Raw genomic sequence first — 19,251 nt, forward strand, 5'->3', positions numbered from 1 at the left:
CCACCGCCTGGGGCAAAAACCCCCCCAAAAAAAAAAAAAAAAAAAAAAGAGAAAAAAAAATTCTCTGGTTTTTCTACTAGGTTGATTTAGAAAGCACCAGTGGACAGCCATCGAACAGAGAAACAGCATTGTTTGCTCGTCAAGACCTCTGATCTCACAGCTAGGAAATGCTGGCCCAGATTCAGAGCGAGCCTCTTGGGTTCTCAACCTGTGGGTGGGAACCCTAGCCAGAGTCGAGCAAGACAATGACGGGTCAAGTGCTCCACAGCCTTCGGTGAAAAGCATAGTACAAATAGAAGGTGCAGTCACTACCACTAGTGTTGCCGTTTGTATTGCCATCTTGCAAACTTTCCGGGACTTGAAGTCATTTAATCATGGAAAGTTCCAAGTGCCTTGAATTTAAAGGTCATTGCCTCTGGCATCTCTGTACAATTCAGACTCCATTCTCATTTTTCATTATAAGGATATTTATTACCTGCAATATGGACTCTGGGTTGGAAGGCAAAAGCCTGGTGAAGGCAGCTGAACTAGTCCCCAGAGTGCCACATACCTCAACATCCAGGAGTAAACTGACCTCTCTTTCTTAAGGCTCCATGCTCTGTCTTCCTATCAACTTTCCCTAGTCTATGTCCCGGGCCTCAGGCGTGAAGGCAGCTGCCCCGGTGGGTTTGCATTTCTTACAATGTGGCCCTGATACGTAACTGGGGCATAGGAGTCAGAAGTTCCTCACAAAGTTCATTTCAGAGCTCAGGAAGGAGAGGGTGTCCTGGATTAAGAGAGAAGGGCAGAAGTGGCCCAATTATAGAATCAGCTGACCATCCTCTCCACCCCCCAACACACTTTCATTCCCTGTTCAAAGATATTATCAAGAAAATAAACACATTTTAAAATAACTGTTCTAAAACTCAAAACAGTCTTTATAGTGATGATAAGAGTGGTTTGTGGTTGTGTTTTTTAAAAAACAGAAAATTTGTTTTTAAGGACTCCATTATCTCTGGCCTGGAACACTGCAACAATCCTATCACTGGTTCCGTCTTTCCACCATCGGCCCTTTATCCAATCCCCTCTCCACACAGCAGCCAGAAGGATCTTTGTGAAACATAAATTCACTGCCCTGATTAAAATCCTCCAAATGGAGTCTTTTTTCATTTCACATGAAACCAAAAGCCACTTCCATGTCCCATGAGGTTTCAGTGGTCAGGCTCCTGTCCACCTGCCCACCTCCATGCTGGACTCTCCCTGGCACCAGGCTCTGCCACACGGGCCTTCTGCCGGTTCTCTCAACACAACAGATTGTGACCTGTCTCAGGGCCTTCACACACATTGTTCCTCTGTCCTGAAAGCTCTGGCCTGGATGCTCACTTTGCTGGCTCTTTCCTTAGGGCTGAGGTTAAATCCCTTGTCCCCTGAGGACATCAGTTAGAATCTGTCCCTCCTCTTCTACTACAGTTTGTTCTTCTCATGGCATTTATCCCAAATGCAATTTTTTTTACTTGTTTTCTAGCATATGAGCAGAGGGGACAGCTCTCTCTCTATCCCCAGTACCTCACACACAACATGCCCGGAGGAGGCCCTCATTAAACTTTGGTCAAAATAATAAACGAGCGAATGAAAATAAATCTAAAATGATAGTCCATTTACTACAAATGTGTTTTAATCATATCAGGTCAATAAAAACTGGTGAGATCGTTTAGCTTGAGGTCCTGGTTCCTGCTTCCAGCACAGAAGACAGTAGCTCTGTGCTCTGCACACAGTAGTTTGTCAGTTTATGTCGGGGATGATGATGATGATGCTACAACAGTCATGAACCATATATTGGCACAACACTGCATGGGACGAACTCAAACCCACCACCAGCTTTGAAGGGAAAGGGCTCCTTGATACTAGATATCCGATTAAACCTCAGATTACACCAACTGATCAAAAATTCCTCTACTATATAACATAGAAATGATAAATTTTGACTTTAAGTCTCAAAGCCTGAAATGGGGGAGGTAACACATGAATAGTAAAACACACACACACACACACACACACACACACACACACACAAGAAAGAAAGCAGAGATATCTAAACACCAGAGCTCCCTTTAGCTGTGGGAGATCAAGAAAGGCTTGATAGGGGCCAGAAGGTGGCCTGGTGGTTAAGGCTCTAGACTCTCACATGGCCAACTATGATTCAAGTTCCAGATCTAGAGGCTTGAAACTCACAATGGGCACGTGTGCATGTGTCTCCAAAATCCTAAGAGGAAAATGGAGGAGAAGGGATTGTGGCATGGCCATCCACCTGGAGGGTGGTTTCTCACTTTCTGTCTCTCTGTCTCTCTCTGTCTCACCAGCGAGCTCATGTGCCCTATAGCAAAAATTTCTCAAAAAAAAAAAAAAAAAAAAGACTTGATGGGGAAGGAGGAGTTGGGACTGAGTCTAAAAGATGAGTGGGATTCATACACATGGAGATGGAAGAAAAGGCACGCCAGTTAAAAAGTACAGCATGACCAAAGGCATGGAAGAAAGAAGGCTGAAGAACAGAGGGAAGAAAAGAGTAGTGGAAAATAAGCCTGAAAACTAGGTTAGGAGCAGAGAGTGAAGGCCCAGGAAGATCACGCTCAATATTTTGGATTTATCTATTAATAGTAGGAAATAAAAGTGTTTTAGCAAGACAAAAAAAATGAGCTTGGCTCCAGAACGAAAGGTCAGCTAGCAAGGCAGTTCATGTCGGAGAAGGCAAGACTGAGAACAGGGCAGCTCTCCGGAATCCACTCACTCATGCCCCCATTCGACAAGTACTGACTGGGCACCTAAGATGAGCTAAGCACTGACTGGGTGCTGGAGATAAATGAGTGAATAAAATAGACAAAGGCCCCTGCCCTTGAGGAGTTTACATTCTATTAGAAGAGAATAGACAATAAACAGTAACAAGCACATTTTAAAGTAGGCTGGATGGTGGTAAAAGCAATGAGGGTAAGGAAGAAAGAACAGGAAAAGGAAAGCAGAGAGGGGTGATGGATGTGCTTAGACGGGCAGGGCACCGGATTTGGTATTAAATACAGTGGTTAAGTCATGCCTCTCAATAAAGAGATAAGAACAAAAACTTGGAGGGTCAGGCAGTAGTGCAGCAGCAAAGCATGATGCTCTGTGAAGCAATCCCATGTGGAAAGGTGGCTGGTTAAAATCCAGGAACCTCCCTGAATATGACAAGCACATAGGTGTCCATGATCCAGGACTAACTGAAACTTGAGGTGGATTGCAGGTATCAAGACCCTGTTGGGAATTCTCTCTCTCTCCATGTGTTTTTCTTGCTCATGGAAGAAAGAAAGAAAGAAAGAAAGAAAGAAAGAAAGAAAGAAAGAAAGAAAGAAAGAAAGAAAGAAAGAAAGAAAGAAAGAAAAAAAGAGAGAGAGAGAACACAAACTTAAAGAAGGTGAAACCAAACCAGAGATGAGTGTGGCTTGGACCAGGGGAGTGGCAGTGGACATGGGGAGAAGGGGCCACACTCTGGATTTATGTCAAAGGCACCACCAACAGGATTCAAGATGAGTGTAGATGTGAGAGAAAGACAAGAGTCAAATATGACACCACGGTCTGGCTGACAAATGAAGGTTACCGTTACTGAGCATCTATACTAGGGCCATAGCTCCTTGGAAAGGAAAGGGGGACAGTTATAAGCCATGTCATGGCAGCTAACGGGAAGGACTCAACCATTCACTGTAATATAGAAGTGGCAGGAAAGGTACCGGATTCACTGATTCATTCAACAACCAGTTCTGTGCTGGATGTATCGAGGCCCCAGGACACAATGTGAACACAGCAGCACGGGCCCTGACTGGATGGAACACACGGACCACAGGGACTTGTAGCAAACCAAAAATGGATTTTTTAAATTTATTTATAGTTTCAATAAATTAACTAAATATAAATATTAAATATTAAATTGAATATAAATTAATATATTATGTATAGCATAAAATATAAAAATTTAATATACAGTATAAGTTTAATATAAATATCATTTAATTTTAATAATTTAATCTATTTAATTATTACTATAAATTATTTAATATTAGCATTAATTAATATTATTACAATACCCTGCCAGGCATTATATCAAACCATGAGGATTCAAGACAAATAACAAATTAGAGGGCCAGTTCAGTGGCACAGTGGCAATGCACTGCTTGAGTGATGCTGGATTTTATGCTGGATCCATAAGGAAGATCATGGATTTGAGTCCCAGGGGACTCAGGCATGTAGAGTATATACCCATAATCTCAACGGGCTAGAAGAGCTTGGGGGAAATGGCAGTGTAAGACCCTGTTGGAGATACTTGGCTTCCTTTGTTTCTTAAACTCTAGAAAGAAAGAAAGAAAAGAGGGGACCGGCAGATGGCATGGTGGTTAAGGGCACTGGACTCCCACATGGCTGACCATGGTTTGAGTCCCAGACCTGGTGGCTTGCTTTCTCACTTTTTCTCTCTCTCTGCCTCTCTGGTCAAATTAAAATAAATAAAGTTAACTAAAATAATTCTTTAAAGAAAGAAAAGAAAATTTTCAAAAATAAAATAACAAATAACAAGTGGTAGTGCTGCTTTGACAGCACATACACTAAAATTGGAATGATATGGAGATTAGCATGGCCCCCACACAGGGACGACACACATCTGTGAAGCAGTCTATATTTTTTGATTGTCACATACTACACACATACTTTGAAAATCCATTTGTGTACTACGAAGATATACAACAATTATATGTGAATAAGAAATCATAAAATAAAAAACAGTATTTTTTTTTTTAAAGACATGGTAAAAGATGCCATCATAATCCCATTAGTGACAGCTTTCATGGTGAACAGAGGAAGACACACAGGGACAGAAGTGACCATCCATGTCTACAGAATGACAACAAAACTGACCTTGAAGGAGGAGTAAATGGAGCTGGGACAGGACTGAGGAGTGTGGTGAACTACAGCTGGGGCTGAGGGTGAGGAGGAGGGCAGGGTGAGGCAGGACTCACTTGAGACTAGCAGGAGTAGGGACCCCCCCGACACCCCCACAGCCTGAGCCCAGATGACACTGAGTGTTCCACAGGATGAGGACTCAGTCTGTTTCATGCCCCATTGTGCTCCCAGGACCTGGTACAGTCTCTGGTGCTCGGAGGCTCAGTGAATGAGTTGTGAATGGATAAGTAGAGAAATCAGGGAAGAGGAACAAGCTCAAGGGAATGATGACTTCTGTGGGACGTGTTAAATCAGAATGAAATGTGTGAGCTTCTTGGCAACAGCACCTCAAGGCAGTTTGGAGCAGCCCTGGCCTCCAGAGGAGGAGGGAGCTGAAGTCCTGGAAGCCCAACAGGGATGCTCTGGGAAGCCAGGCAGGAGCCGAGGCAATACCTGGATTTCCTGGATGCTTTCCTCTTCTCTGGCATCCACTTTCTTCTCCACTCCCTCTCCACGGAGCAAGGCTTCCAGTGTGGTGCTTTCTGAGGTGAACCCATCTTTCTTCAGAGGCAGCTCCACTTCTGAAAAGCAAAGACAGAAAGGCAGATTAGGCCACTAGAAGCAAGTGGGACAGGAGGGACATCCTGAGCACATGCAGGGACCAGAGCTCCTCGGTCGGACTCTGGATGCCTGCACTCTTGCCTCCTGGTGGAATGGGAACCCTGGAGGCAAGTCCAGTTTTGCCTTCTCCATGTCATGATCTCAGAGTTAGATTCTCACCCTGCCCATACCCTCCAAGAAAACTGAGGCAGAGAAGGGAGCCGGGTAAAGGCAGTATCAGATAGCCTGAGTCTTAACTTGCTCCTGCCTCTCCCCCACTGTGTGACGTAGTAGAACAAGGTGCTGGAGGAACCCAGAGCCGTTTCTACATCTACGAAGTGGTAGAAGTGGCATCATGATGCCAGTCACACAGGGTGGTTTTGTGGGGCAGAAATGTGTTCACCTGCGTTAGGTGTTTTGAAAACTCTCAAGCACTACACCAGCTCTGGCCTCAACTACTATTTCCTCCCTCTTGTCTTGCAACTCCATGACATCCCCTTGGCCGTGTGGGCTGCCCAGTTCTGGTTTGCTCCATGAAAAGCTTTTCAGCCTCAAGGAGGAGGGAGGAAAAAAGAAAGTCAAGGGAAGAGAAGAAGCAAGGGCAAATGCCTAAAAGGCCCCAGGTCAGCAGAGAAGGCGCTACAGTCCCCACGTACCAGGTGTGGTTTCTAAAATTATGACATTTAATCACCTACATGAGGCTTAAGGTCATAGGGCCAGTTGAGCAATAGCAGCCAAAGCCAGCCCTGTTCATGAGAGGGGTCAGAGAGAAAAGCTGGACCTCTTCCCCAAGTTATCCCCCAAACTACTAACCTAACAGAGGTTCATTTTTTCCTTCTTAATTAAAAACAGAAATCTAAGGTACAAATTTTGATTTACCACAGACTACTCCTCCAAGTCCTCCTCTGATCCTGTAGCTCATAAACACCCAAGCCCACTCGTAGCACCACAGCAAGCAGATGTGGTCCCTACCAAGGTACCTGGTAAGCCAAGGGCACGAATATGATGCAGTGGGGTACCAGGGGACAGCCAAGGGGAATAAGTGGCCCACTCATATCAAAGGATTGAGAATTTAGTGTAGGGACTCTTTGTCAAGGTGTGGGTGGCATTAAGGGGACCAACAAGAAATGGTAACATGCCCCAAGGGAGTAGCTAGTAGGGAGCCATTACCACTGCTATTCTTGGGGGGACAGAGTGGGAGTATTTGCAAGAACCTGGAGGGGATGCCATGGCAGAGCTGGGGCAGAAGTTGTGACTTGCAGCTAGATACCCAGAGGTCAGAGAACCAAGGGAGTACATGTATAAGCCAACCACTCTATCCTCCCATTCCTCATCTTCCTACTGTGCCCTTTCTCAATGGACAACCTCAACTGGAAGCAAGAGGGCAAGGGAGACTGCCTGACACAGTCCATCAAGGTCAGCTTCCTAGCGCACAGAGCAGCATAAAGATCAGAGTAGTTCTGGAAGGGCAAATAGAATAAGCACCATCAAGCCCTGCTCCACCGGGCTGTTCTGACTCAACAGAACTCTACCCACCCCTTGGACCTCCTCCCCCAGAAACATGTAGGCCAACCAACCCATGAGAAAAGGCACACGGGCACCCCCATTGGAACTAAGAAACACATGCCCATGGGTGACCAGCCCCGGAAAAGAAGACAAGAAGGAAAAAACAGTATCTAAAGTGTCTTGAGAGATGAGGTCTTTGGGATTTTTCTTACCAATAAAAAGAGAGCAAAAGCTCCACCTCCATCAAGAAGTACTAGCACTTAATCAGCCACTTCTAAAACACATCCATCCATCTACTCCTTCACCAAATATTCACTGAGCACTGCCAGGTGATAACCACTGCCTAGGACTAGGTACAAAATAGGTAAACCAATTAAAGACACCCCACCTTTGAGTGATTTACAGCCTAAATAGACAGACATTAAATACTAAATGTAAAATAAAGATGTGTAATAATTACAGACTCGGCCTCAGTAGCTCAGACAATGTACTGAACTGCAGTGCTGGAAGCCATATGGTCAACCATGGTTTCAGATCCCTGGCCGACCAACCTGAAACATACCAGATGCACGTGCGTGTGTGCCCAAGATCCTGACAAGTTAGAGGGCTGTGAGAAGGGTATCGTAGCATGACCATACCCTATTAAGGGTGCTTCTCCCTCTCTCTCTCTTTCTGCCAGGGTCCAGCCTCGGCGGGGTTGGGTTGACTCGTCGGAGGTGGCACAGGTGAACAGAACACAAAGGCCTCAGTGCCATTTTTATGCACGTCCTCAGTCGGACACTCCCAGAGATCGCTCTCTGAGGAGTGACAACTGCTAGGAATTATTGTGCCTTTTTATTGAAAATGTGATACATGCAAGTAAATGGGTGAGGGGCTACGTGTTTTAATTATCAGCTCATAAAGTTTTAATAATAGGGTATAGAAGTTCTATTCGGGGTTGGATTAAAGGTGGGTCTAGTGCAGTTCCGCAATTGTTCGTTTGATGTAGGCGTCTTTATGGAATGCAGTTTTGGGAAAGTGGCTCTAGCAAGCAGAGATGATTATCAGCTGATGCGGCGCAGCAGCCATCTTGTGATTACCGGGAATGGTGCTGAGAAAAGAAAATCTCAAGTATAGATATTAGTTCTTATGGATCTTAATAAAGAATGATACTTATATAGTTTTATAGGGATCTAAAACTTAATTTAAGGAATCCTAATATATTTATCTATTTCACTTGGTGAGGGTGGGGGTATCCTGGGCCAGTTTAGGCCTAATCCTATTTTATGTAAAGAAAAGATTATTTTTAAGTTTATGTTAAATATATCTTAAAGGGCCTTCCAAAGGTCAAAATTATTTCTGCCTAGATAGAACTTCAGCCCACCCTCTATTGTGACCACGGAGGTAAAGCATTGTAATTAACAGTAGGTATCAGGGCCGAGGGGAGTGGTCGGGGGACTTTTGGGAAAAATCTCATCACATACTCAAGAGAGCTATGTAATTTTTTATAGTATATCAGGGAGTCAGAGGGGGGTCGCTTCCCAGCAAGGCTACGGAGCAAACAGCAAGCAGCCTTGCTGACATGCTAATTCAACCTAAGTTTTATTCCTAGGTCGGGATGGGGTTACACAACAGCGACCTTGCCAACATGCTGACCCGACCTAAGAGGTAGAGGTCAAAAGCTCAAGACAGATCCTGGGGCCCTACCGGGTCGGACTCCTCCATCTTTCATTCTCTCTCATGATGCGTTATCATCATGAGTAAAATAAGTAAACTTTTAAAAAATATGCAGGGCCCAGCCCATGGAATGATGTTAATGTGGCTGGATCCCACATGGCTGACTATGAGATTCAAGTCCCAGATCCAGCACCTTGAAAGAAAAAAAAAAAAAAAAAAAAAAAAGCACCAGGGGTGTGTGTGTGTGTATGTGTGCACACACCCAAAACCCCAAAAGGAGGGAAATAGGAAGGAGAAAGGACTATGGTATGGCCATACCCCATGGGAGGAGTTTTCTCACTTTCTCTCTCTGTGTCTCTCTCCAGCAAACACACAGGAATTTCTGACAAATTTTTAAAAAGAAAGAAAGATGCAATTATGAATTGTCATAAGTGCTATAGAGGAAAACAACAAAGTGAAATCTGAAAGAAGAGCAAGTGAAGGGTCTACTTTAGACCAGGGAGTCAGGGAAGGCCTGTGTAATGAAGTTACATTCACGTTGAGTGTCATAGTCAACTGTCTGCTCTAATGAGTTCAGAACATAAAGCTCCACAGCCTGCTCTCATAACATGTAACTCTTTCTTCCAAATCAAAAAAGTCTTCTAAATGTCTGAAACAATTAAATTCTGTGGGCTCAGGTCCTTTCCCCAGTCAAAAGGGAACAGCTAGTCACCATCCCTCAAACACACAATAATCATACACATAGTTGAAGTTTATATTTAAGTATCCCTTTCAGCCTTCTCAGCATTAAATCCTATTTCCAGAATTTCACCACATTTTAGAGCTGGAAAAGACCTTACATATCATCTAATTTAATCACTGCATTTTATAAATGAGTCACCCGAGGCTCAGAGAAGTTAAGTAATGTTACCAAAAGCCACACAGCAGGACAAGAATGCAGCCAGATGATCTTTCCAAGATGCCATTGAGATCATGAGGAGGGCCTGCATTCATTGTGTTCTTGTTTAGTGGTTGGCAGGCATAGGCTGAGCCCCAGCTGCACGTTGGCACGTTGGTGTGCATGCAGAGAACTCGGCATATAGTAAACACGCAATGCAGCAGCCACTGCTATGCATCACCTAATCCCCACCGCACTTGACGGCAGTTATTCTCCCATTTTACAGATGAGGACAGAACAGCCTTAGGGAGGTTTAGAACTCGAATACTATCACACAGCTAGTAAGAGGAAAAGTTCAGCCTTGAGCTTCATCTGCCTCCAACATCCATTCAACCATCAGGCTGTACCAACTCTACCCTGCCTCTAATTGATCCTTTCTTAAAAAGTCTTTCCAAACCCTCACGCATTTTCATTGTATTCCTAGACTCTCTCCTTAATTTTAATATTTTAAGATAAAAGGCAGATCTTTGCTGAGGCTAGAGCCAGGTTGTGTCACAGTTCTGGGCTGTGCTCGATGTGAACTTCCCCATGCGGTGGTGGTCACCCGTCCACCACGATACTGACTTTACATGGAATTTTCCATCCAGGGTGAACTTCCTACTCTTCTTTCTCCTACTCCTTCCATCCCTGCTAAAATAAGTCTCCATCCTACTTTGTCACAATTCAGTCTACCCTCTCGGTCATCTTGAACCAAACTCTAGCTGATAGGTACAGTATAAGATCAAGAAGGAAAGCACCAGATGGGCTCTTGTACATCATAGGGCTGGAAGGGAATCTCCAATAGCATCTACAGTCCAATCCCTTAAGGAAAATGGAGCACAGAAAGATCTAGGGACTTTCCCACCATCATAGAGAAGTTTAGTGGCAACATTCTTCCCTAATCACTAAAGTACTTAATTGGCTCATATAGGTTCTGCTTTCAGACAGCCCTGGAGTCAATTCCTATTCTTGCCATTTTTAGTAGGGGGACCATGGGCTAGTTATTTTACCAAGTCTCCATGTCCTGACTCATTAAATAGACTTGATCATAGCATCTATTTCATAGTGTTGTTTTGGAACATAAACAAGGTAATACACTGCATTAACAAACTCTGAAAAGATCCACAAAGGAAAAAAAAAGTGTGAGAAACACAGTAGAAAATGAGGCTAATTGATTTCTGACTTGTTTTCTATTCAAAACTTAGATTCAAAATTAGATCATATGGGACCAGCAAATATCATCATGGTTATATCACTGGATTCCCACATGGCCAACTGCAGTTCAAGTCCCAGACCTGGTGGCTTCAAACTTGCCAGGTCCAGGACTCGAACCATGGTCAACTAAGTGGGAGTCCAGCAACATAGCAATTACACCAACTGCTGGTCCCAGGATGCCCGATTATTGCTAAAGTTTGAATAGTTTCGATTTTAGTAGCACAACTGCACTGTCCACTAGAAATAGAATGCAAGCCACTTATATACTTTTTTTAGAGAAATTTTTGCTGTAAGGTGCATGCACTTACCAGAGAGACAGAGACAGAAAGAGAAATCACTCCCCAGGGGGATGGCCACACTGCAATCCCTTGTCCTCCATTCTCCCCTTGGAATTCTGGGCATGTATGCAGACATAACTGGTGTGAGTTTTAAGCCACCAGGTCCAGGACTCAAATTGCAGTTAACTACATGGGAGTCCAATGACGTAACCATTATACCATTTGCTGGTTCCCCACTTATACAACTTTAAATATCCCAGGAGTCACATTTTAAAAAGCAAAGAGAGGGTAGGGACCAGCAGTTAGCGTAATGGCTATGTCGCTAGACTCTCATGTAGTCGACTGCAGTTCGAGTCCCAGACCCAGTAGATTAAAACTCACACCAGGTGCGTGTGCGTGCATGCCCAAGATCCCGAGAGGAAAATGGAGGAGAAGAGATTGTGGCGTGGCCATTCCCCCTGGGGTGGGGAGGGGGGGATTTCTCGCTTTCTGTCTCTTTGTCTCTCTCTGGCTGGCTGGCGAGCGCATGCGCCCTATAGCGAAAACCTCTCCTAAATAAATAAATACATAAATAAATAAATAAATACATAAATAAATAAATAAATAAATAAATAAATAAATAAATAAATAAAAGTAAAGAGAGGGCCAGCAGATGGCATGGAGATTAGGCACTGGATCCCACATGGCCATCTGTGTGGTTCAAGTCCTGAACTGGACAGCTTGGAAATTACACCAGGCCATGTGCACATGTGCCCAAAATTCCAAGAGGACACTGGAGAAGGGATTGCAGTGTAGCCTTCCCCCCTGGGGGTGAGTTCTCACTCTCCCCACCCCCCGCACCCCCACCACTCTCTCTCTCTTTAGTAAGCACATATGCCCAATAGCAAAAAAGCTTTTAAAAAAGGAAGAAAGTGCAATTAATTTTAATAACATATTTTATTTAACCCTATAGTTCCAAAACATTACGATGCTAATATAAAATCTACAAAATACAGATGTGATTTTTATATTCTTTCACTTGCATTATGTTTTCAAAGTCTGGTGTGTATTTCACACTTAGAGCATGTTTTGGGGTTCAGACTAGCAACATCTCATGTATTGCACAGCCAAATGTGACTAGTGGCTAACACATTGGATGGTGTAGGTCTATGGCAGTAAAAGTAATATTTACCATGATTTTTGCTTCCCCAAAGTGGAAGGAATTTAAACATGGTTCCTTTTTTTTTTCTTTTCTCTTTTTCTTTTTGCTTTTGCCATAGGGCACATGCACTCATGGAGAGAGACAGAGGGGGAAGTAAGAAAATCTTCTTCCCCGGGGGCATGGCCATGTACACATGCCCAGCATGATTTTCAAGACAACACATCCGGGACTCGAACCTCAGTCGGCCAAGTCGCATTAAGCACTATGCCACCTGCTGGTCCCTGCGTTCTTTCAGTTTATCTCTTCTATGAGTGAGAGGTACAGAGAGAAAGAGAGAGACAACATTCCCAACAGGATCTTGATGCCACAATCCACCTCCAGCCTTCAGGCAGGCCCAGACTATGGGTACGAGTGTTCAGTGTATTCAGGGACGTCTTTGGTCTTGAACTAGGAACCTTCACATGTGGGACTGCCTTAAAGAGCATCACATTTTACCACTGTGCCACCATCTGGCTCCTAAATATGGTTCTTCACTCCAAGAGCAGCATTCTAGCTGACCACTGATAAACTGATTACAAAGCATTATGGGTAAGGTCTGCAAAGTCAGAGTGAAAGGGTAACCGTCCCTCCTGACCAACAAGCAGAGCACGCATTCCCTGGCTCCTGACCACAGAGGGTCCCAGAGTGGAAGGAGGAAAAAAAGGTAACAGGTCCAAGCTCTTGCACAATGTACAACCTAGACATACTCCCTATTGAGCCCTTAGGGGATTCATTTATTCAGTTTCATTCTAATACAGCTCATCTGGATATAGGATTTAGTGATTCTTTAGAAGTGTTCACATTTCAAACCTCACACAAATTTGGGGACCACATAACCTGACAGGAGTCATCGAACATTTAACATTAAAAGAGAACGGCCCAAAACACACACATAATTCATCTTTAAATTAGCCTGATTTTATACACATGGATATAAACCCACGGATCGTTACTCTCTCCAGAGCAGCAGCAGCTGTCACCCAAGCCAGCCGCCTCCCTGGGCCCCCGTAAGCAGCTCTGCCTCCACTTCTAATTGGGAACAGAGATACTCCTTGGGTGACTTCCAGCACGATCCATCACACCAGAGACAGCTTCTGTGCAAACCGAAGCAAATCGGTTTCCAAATAAGAAAAAACCTCTTAGATAAACAAGGATTGAAGCATAGAAAGTCTTTAACACACACACACACACACAAACACACACACACACACAAATAAAAGCAAAGCAAAAAAATAAAAATTGCCAGAGAAGAGCGATGGCTTCTTTCTCTCCACGGCTATGGCCAGGGCAGCCATCCTCTCGGGTACAGATCAAAGCCGCAAGCTTTTGACACAGGTGCCCCAAGCCCGCAACCCAACGCACCGAAAGAAAAGCTTCCACTGGGTTGTTGGAGCCACCGAGCTCATTAACAGGATGCAGGCGAGATGAGTCTGAAAGTGCAACATGGGAGCACAGTGAGTAATTAAATCCCAGGTCATTTAAAAATGCAAACGCCTCAGATGTCACGGGCTCCCGGAGCCTCTGACTCCTTCTCCTTCGTTATTTGGCTCAGGATGGAGGATTGGGAACCTGAGAGTCATATATGGATTATAATAAAATATGCCATATAGAAAACAGATTAAGACAGTTCTTCTTTGGGGAAATACACAAAGAGAGGAGCTGTCTGTTAGCTGTCGAGTTTGCGAGAGATACCATCTTTCGGGAGGCTGTGCTCTGCCAACAGACAGACTGCCCCAAGGGAAATTGTGGTGAAACACCCCGACAAGGCGCATCCATCCGTCCATCCATCATGGGCTCCCTCTGACGCAGGGGCCTGGAGATAGAGTTATGGTGCAAAAGGGAGGGAGAAATCCCACCGACAATGGCTGTGAAGCCTCCTGCTAGATCATGAATGCTCCAAATGCTTTTTGTTTTCTTTTTTTACCTGCTTCTAGTTTTTCTTTAAAAACACCAGCATGCAGTTTTCTCTTCTGGGTGCTTATTATTTTATGGAGGTAAGCTCATCATATTTCCTCAGATTTATACTTCAACTTACACCAAGGAGCAAGGAGCTTAAGAATCATTATTGCATTTATCCCCATCAGGCTTTCTGACACATGGGGAGAGAGAAGGGAGGCATGTTGTTATCTCTCACCTCACAGGGGAAGAAATTGGGGGGGTGGTCCAGAAGCCTGATTTCCTAAGATGGTGGCAGACACAGGAATCCGTCTGCTCTTGCCCTAGGGATGCCATTTTCTTGGCTGCATTTGATTCCCTATTTTGTGACTCATAAAGCTGAAAACAGATGAGGTCCACCCTGAGGACCTGGCTCCCAGGCTATACCTTGCAGGCCCTTGGAACCTGTTGTTACGGAATCCCAGGATATCCACACGACAGAAGTACTGAATACTCCCCACACGGCCTCTGCTGTGCCTGCCCACTCACCCCTAAGTAGACACACACAAAGGGGCTCCAGCATCTAGAAGCAGGGACTACAGATAAGTATTCCTCACCCGTGAGTAAAATACCACACTGTCCAGGGACGCTCTCTGCTGGGCTGGCCAGCAAACGACCTACATGCAACTTAGCAGGAATATCTCCAAGGGCAGGTAGGAAGTAGGGAAATGCTGTCAAAGGGTGCAAAGTTTCAGTTAGGAAGAAAAGTTCTGGCCATCTATTGTACAGTGCAGTGAGTATAGTTATTAATAATATATTGTAAACTTTGAATTCCCAAGAGAGTAGAATGATCTCAACACACACAGAAAAAAGATAGGTGTATGAAAGAGAGATTTGTTAATTAGCTCCATTTAATCATTTCACAATGTATGCATATATTAAAATAACATGACTGCGCACCATAAATATATATAATTTTTATTTGTCACTTATACCTTAATTAACTGGGAAACAATAAAAAGCAATAGTTCAAAAGAATATAGACAATTGCAAAGTGTAAGAAGCTGCCGAGAGGCAAAATCTCAGCTCTACTACTTAAACCACACAGTTGGCCTTGATGGTCTTATCTCTAAGACAGGAAGAACAAAACCCACTTCCCACGGCTGTTATGGGATCCAGCAAGATAACAGACATAAAGTTGGCTGACACAAGCAGAGTGCTCAATAGATATGAGCTCCCTTCTAAGCTCTCCCTCTTCTTGTGCTTCCGGAAAAGCCCCTCACCTTCTCTCAGACCACCCAATGTGGTGAAGTACAGCTGTCCCTAGCATAGGCATGGGCCCAGGGAAGATGAACGCATTGAGTCAGAGTTGGGAGTAGGTAAGAGAACAGAAGAGGCTGTGGATGAGATGCAGCTTGGAAGCCAAGAGGCAGTCCCTGCTTCAGTTCCTGGGTGGGCATTGCTCCCGCAGCTTTGGGGAGAAGAGGAGGGGTCATGGCAGAACCACAGTGGAAAATGCCGTTTTATTCATTCATTTGACAAATAATTCCTGAGCACTTACTATGAGCCAGGCTCTGTTCTAGGTGCTGGGGACACAAAATCCCTGCCCGCATAGAATTTATATTCTAGCCAGGGAGGAATGCTACATGAAATAAACAAGTGCAATCTACAGTGAGACAGATGGTAGTCAGTGCTTTGGAGAAAACACAGGACAGAGGGGAAGCCAGAGTATCAGAATGATAGAGGGTGGTTACACTTTAACTGTGGCCAAGAAAGCCCAAACCTGAAAGAGAAGACGAGAGGGCTGTGCAGAGATCCAGACAAAGATTCTGGCCAAAGGAGTATTCTATGCGAAGGTTCTGAATCCACCCCGTCAACCTGGAGCACAGCAAGCGGGAATCAAAGACCAGCTCAGAGTGACAGGGGCCCTGAAGGGCTGAGTAGGCAACTGTTAGAGTGTTGATTTCCACCCCGGGTGCCAGAACAGGTTATTGGTGGTTATGAGCAAAATATAAAGTAATCGGGCCTATATTGTAATAGAATCATACTGAAAATAACTTAAGGGGAGGGCAAGAGCAGAAATGGGGAGACCGCTTAGGAGTTACTGCAATATGTACAGAGCCCCACCAGTGCTCTTCTTGGGAGAGAGCTGTGCATGATGCCACAGGGAGCCTGCTTTATTCTGGTTGTCAGATACCTCCAGGGGACAGTAGGCTCATCGGGGAGCAGTGCCTGGGCCCTGAGCAGCAGGCTTCCACGACAGTAGAACAGGGTACAGGCCAGTGAAGAGGCCAAGTGCCCAGTACTAAGGGAGCACAGATGTGGAGCGTGCCAGGATAGGTCCACAGAGGAATGGTTTTCCAACAAGAAAGTGGACTAGGATAGAAGACCCAGCCCCATGGGATAACAGGTATTGGAAAAGCAGAGAGAATGCCTTCCAGGTCCATCTCTGTTCCCAGGGCAGGGATGCTGCAAGGCGGGGTTCTAGAACACAAGGATGAGGTTGTGCAAGCTGTGGTTTTGATGGGGGGCGGGGGGCAGTGTCCCAACACCAAGGAGATCATGTCTTCTTCCCTCAGCATATAAACTACTAGACCGGGGCCTTAAATGACTCTAAAGCAGAGTCCAGGGCAGACAACACAGACTTTTCGATCTGGGCAGTGAGCTGTCTCAAACAAGCTCATCACTGGTACTGGGGATAGAAACAGCGTTAGTGTTCCGCAAACCCGTGGCCGAGTGGTTAAGGCAATGGACTAGAAACAGCATTAGCCAAGACCCCTGGGTGCCCCAGAAGTGCAGTGTGGAGGGGCCATCACAGTGCTCCCCCTGTTTGTGTGGCACCAATGCTTGCCAAGTGCTCTAGCTCCAGCCCCACGTGACTGGGAGTAACCCCATGTGGCCCACAGCTCCCAGAGGAAGAATGGAGCTGGAGTGACTGAGACCAGTGGGTGGAGGGGTCTAGACTTGAACCCACACTTTGTGATCCTTGCTCGGTAGCTTTTCTCCAGAAGAACATGGCTGTTTAGATCCCTAACAAAATGGCAGAACTTGGACAGGCCCCACAGAACCAGATATGAAGCCCAGCTCTGCTGCCCAAGGCATCTGCTCACTGGCTTGACTCCCTCATCTGTGCAATGGAGAGGATGAGAGCTAAGTCGTGTTCTCCAAGCTTGAGTTCAACACTGGAAACATTTCCTTCCTTTGTCCCTCAGTAACTCTTTACTGTCCACCAACTGTGTGTCAAACCCAACGCGGAGAGCTGAGGCCACTGTCCTGAAAGTATGTGCCTTCCAGTGAGGAGAGACACAAGTGAACAGGCAACAGCCTAATCAGAGGATTCCTCTGACTTACGATGACCCATGCTCTATTGTGGCTCTGCCAAGGGCCACTACAAAACGTGGCCATGGCAACTGCAGCAGCCATGCCACTGCCCTGCTCACTCCCAGATGCCGGCCCATTTCCTCTGCCAGCCCAAGGTCCCAGGGCCCTGGGAACAAAAGCAGTGCCGGGGACATCCCAACACAGCCTCCAAGCCCTGGCTCCTTTCCTGAGACTGCCAGAAAGGCAACGGACCAGGTCACTGAGGCACAAACAGTTGCACATGACGTGGGGGCTGGGGTGGCCTCTCTCTGGCCCCCCTCCTCAGGAGGCCAACAGGAGCTGAAGAAGCTGCTGTTGCAGGCCTCAGGATGGATGGCTGCAGGCTCTGACACTGCAGGAAAGAGATAAATGACTGGTCATTTCCCCCTGATGCACTTGAAGGCATCCATTCTCCCAGCCGTACCAAGCTCAGGCAACCCCCGCGCAGAGACAGATAAGCACTGACAGATGGGGTGGGGGCCGGAACGTCCTTCCACCTCGGAAGGACACAGCCAGATTCCCCAGCAGCCTGGGAGAAGGTCACGCTGTCCATTGGCTCACACCTGGCTTGAGGCTCCACGGGTCCTTCCTCCACCTCCCCCACCTTGCCCACCCCGCCTGGCTCATCCATCTGAGGCGCTCACGGCAGAGGGGAGGGCGGGGGCAGAGGGAGCCAGCTGACAGGCTCATCCATCTCGGGCTACATGCTTGGCACATCGGCGTTCCTACGTTGTTCCCGGGCTGGGAGGGTGTCGAAGAAGCCAGGGGGACTGTCTTAAGGAGAAGAGAAATCGCGGTGAACATCAGAGAGCAAATGGTGGAAGAAGCCTGGAGACTATTAAAATGTGGGCCATGTACAAAAGCAGTAGGGAACTAATTAAGATGCAGGATTTTCAAAAGCTGGGGAAGTTGGCCACAGCCCGCTCCCATCTGGAGAGTTCTGGCAGTTCAGGGCAGAGACGGCACCCTGGGCGGTGAAGTAGCTTCTGCAGCCTGCCCAAGCAGGCAAGATGCAGGCCCCTCTGCCTGGGCTGCCCCCTTGGGGACACCCTCTGAGGGCCCCCGTGATCATTTGTTGACCAGCTTCTGGCCCTTCTGGTTTGGGACACCTGAGGCTACCATCCCTTCAGCTCCTCCCTTCCCATTTGTGTTCCCCAACAACAAGTGATGGGGGTGAACATCCTGGTCATTCATCCCTGGTCATTGAGGGACTGCCAAAAACAGGACAAAACCAAGAGAAAGAACCAGAATCCCATTCCTGGCTGCCTTCCCTCTCATCACCCTTGGAATTTGGCAAGGGTGGCAACAAGCTATGCTGTCCACAAGTGTCCTGGAGCAGAAGGAACTGACCAGGCCTCAGGTACATTCCAGGAGCAGAAGGGGCACCTGTCGGGAAAACCGTCTTGATCTGAGAATGCCAGGAGGATGGTGCATATTGAGTTTGGAGCAATGAGGCACCAGCTCCAAAGGCTCCCCTCCTCTAGCTCTTTCCTTGACTTCCCCTCTGACACCCCTGGGAGTTCAGCTTCCTGACTCCAGGCCATGGTTCCTAACCTCTAGAATGAAGGCCCTACCTGCCCTAGTCCACAGGGACTGAAGGTCTGGCTTTGAAAGATGCTAAACTGATTTAAACAGACTCTGGGTATTTAATCCAAGGAAACACAAGTAAAAGTTTGTCCTCAGCCTTTTTTTTTTTTTTCTACATTAAAAAAAAAAAAAACAGTGAAGTT

General features: G+C 46.0%; 1 protein-coding gene and 1 pseudogene across 2 annotated transcripts in view; one reads left to right on the top strand and one right to left on the bottom strand.

Moving 5' to 3' along the window:
• Positions 1-19,251, bottom strand: part of DPF3 (double PHD fingers 3) — a 190,148-nt gene that overhangs the window by 126,211 nt on the left and 44,686 nt on the right. For both annotated transcript variants that reach the window (XM_006170495.2, XM_027769093.1), the window contains exon 4: positions 5,389-5,516. In XM_006170495.2, coding sequence (XP_006170557.1) covers positions 5,389-5,516 — 128 coding nt within the window. The remainder of the gene's footprint in view (positions 1-5,388; positions 5,517-19,251) is intronic.
• LOC114006526 (uncharacterized) lies at positions 4,579-4,679 on the top strand (annotated as a pseudogene).

Source organism: Tupaia chinensis, unplaced genomic scaffold, assembly GCF_000334495.1.
Source record: "Tupaia chinensis unplaced genomic scaffold, TupChi_1.0 Scaffold148607_1, whole genome shotgun sequence".
Taxonomy (NCBI): domain Eukaryota; kingdom Metazoa; phylum Chordata; class Mammalia; order Scandentia; family Tupaiidae; genus Tupaia; species Tupaia belangeri.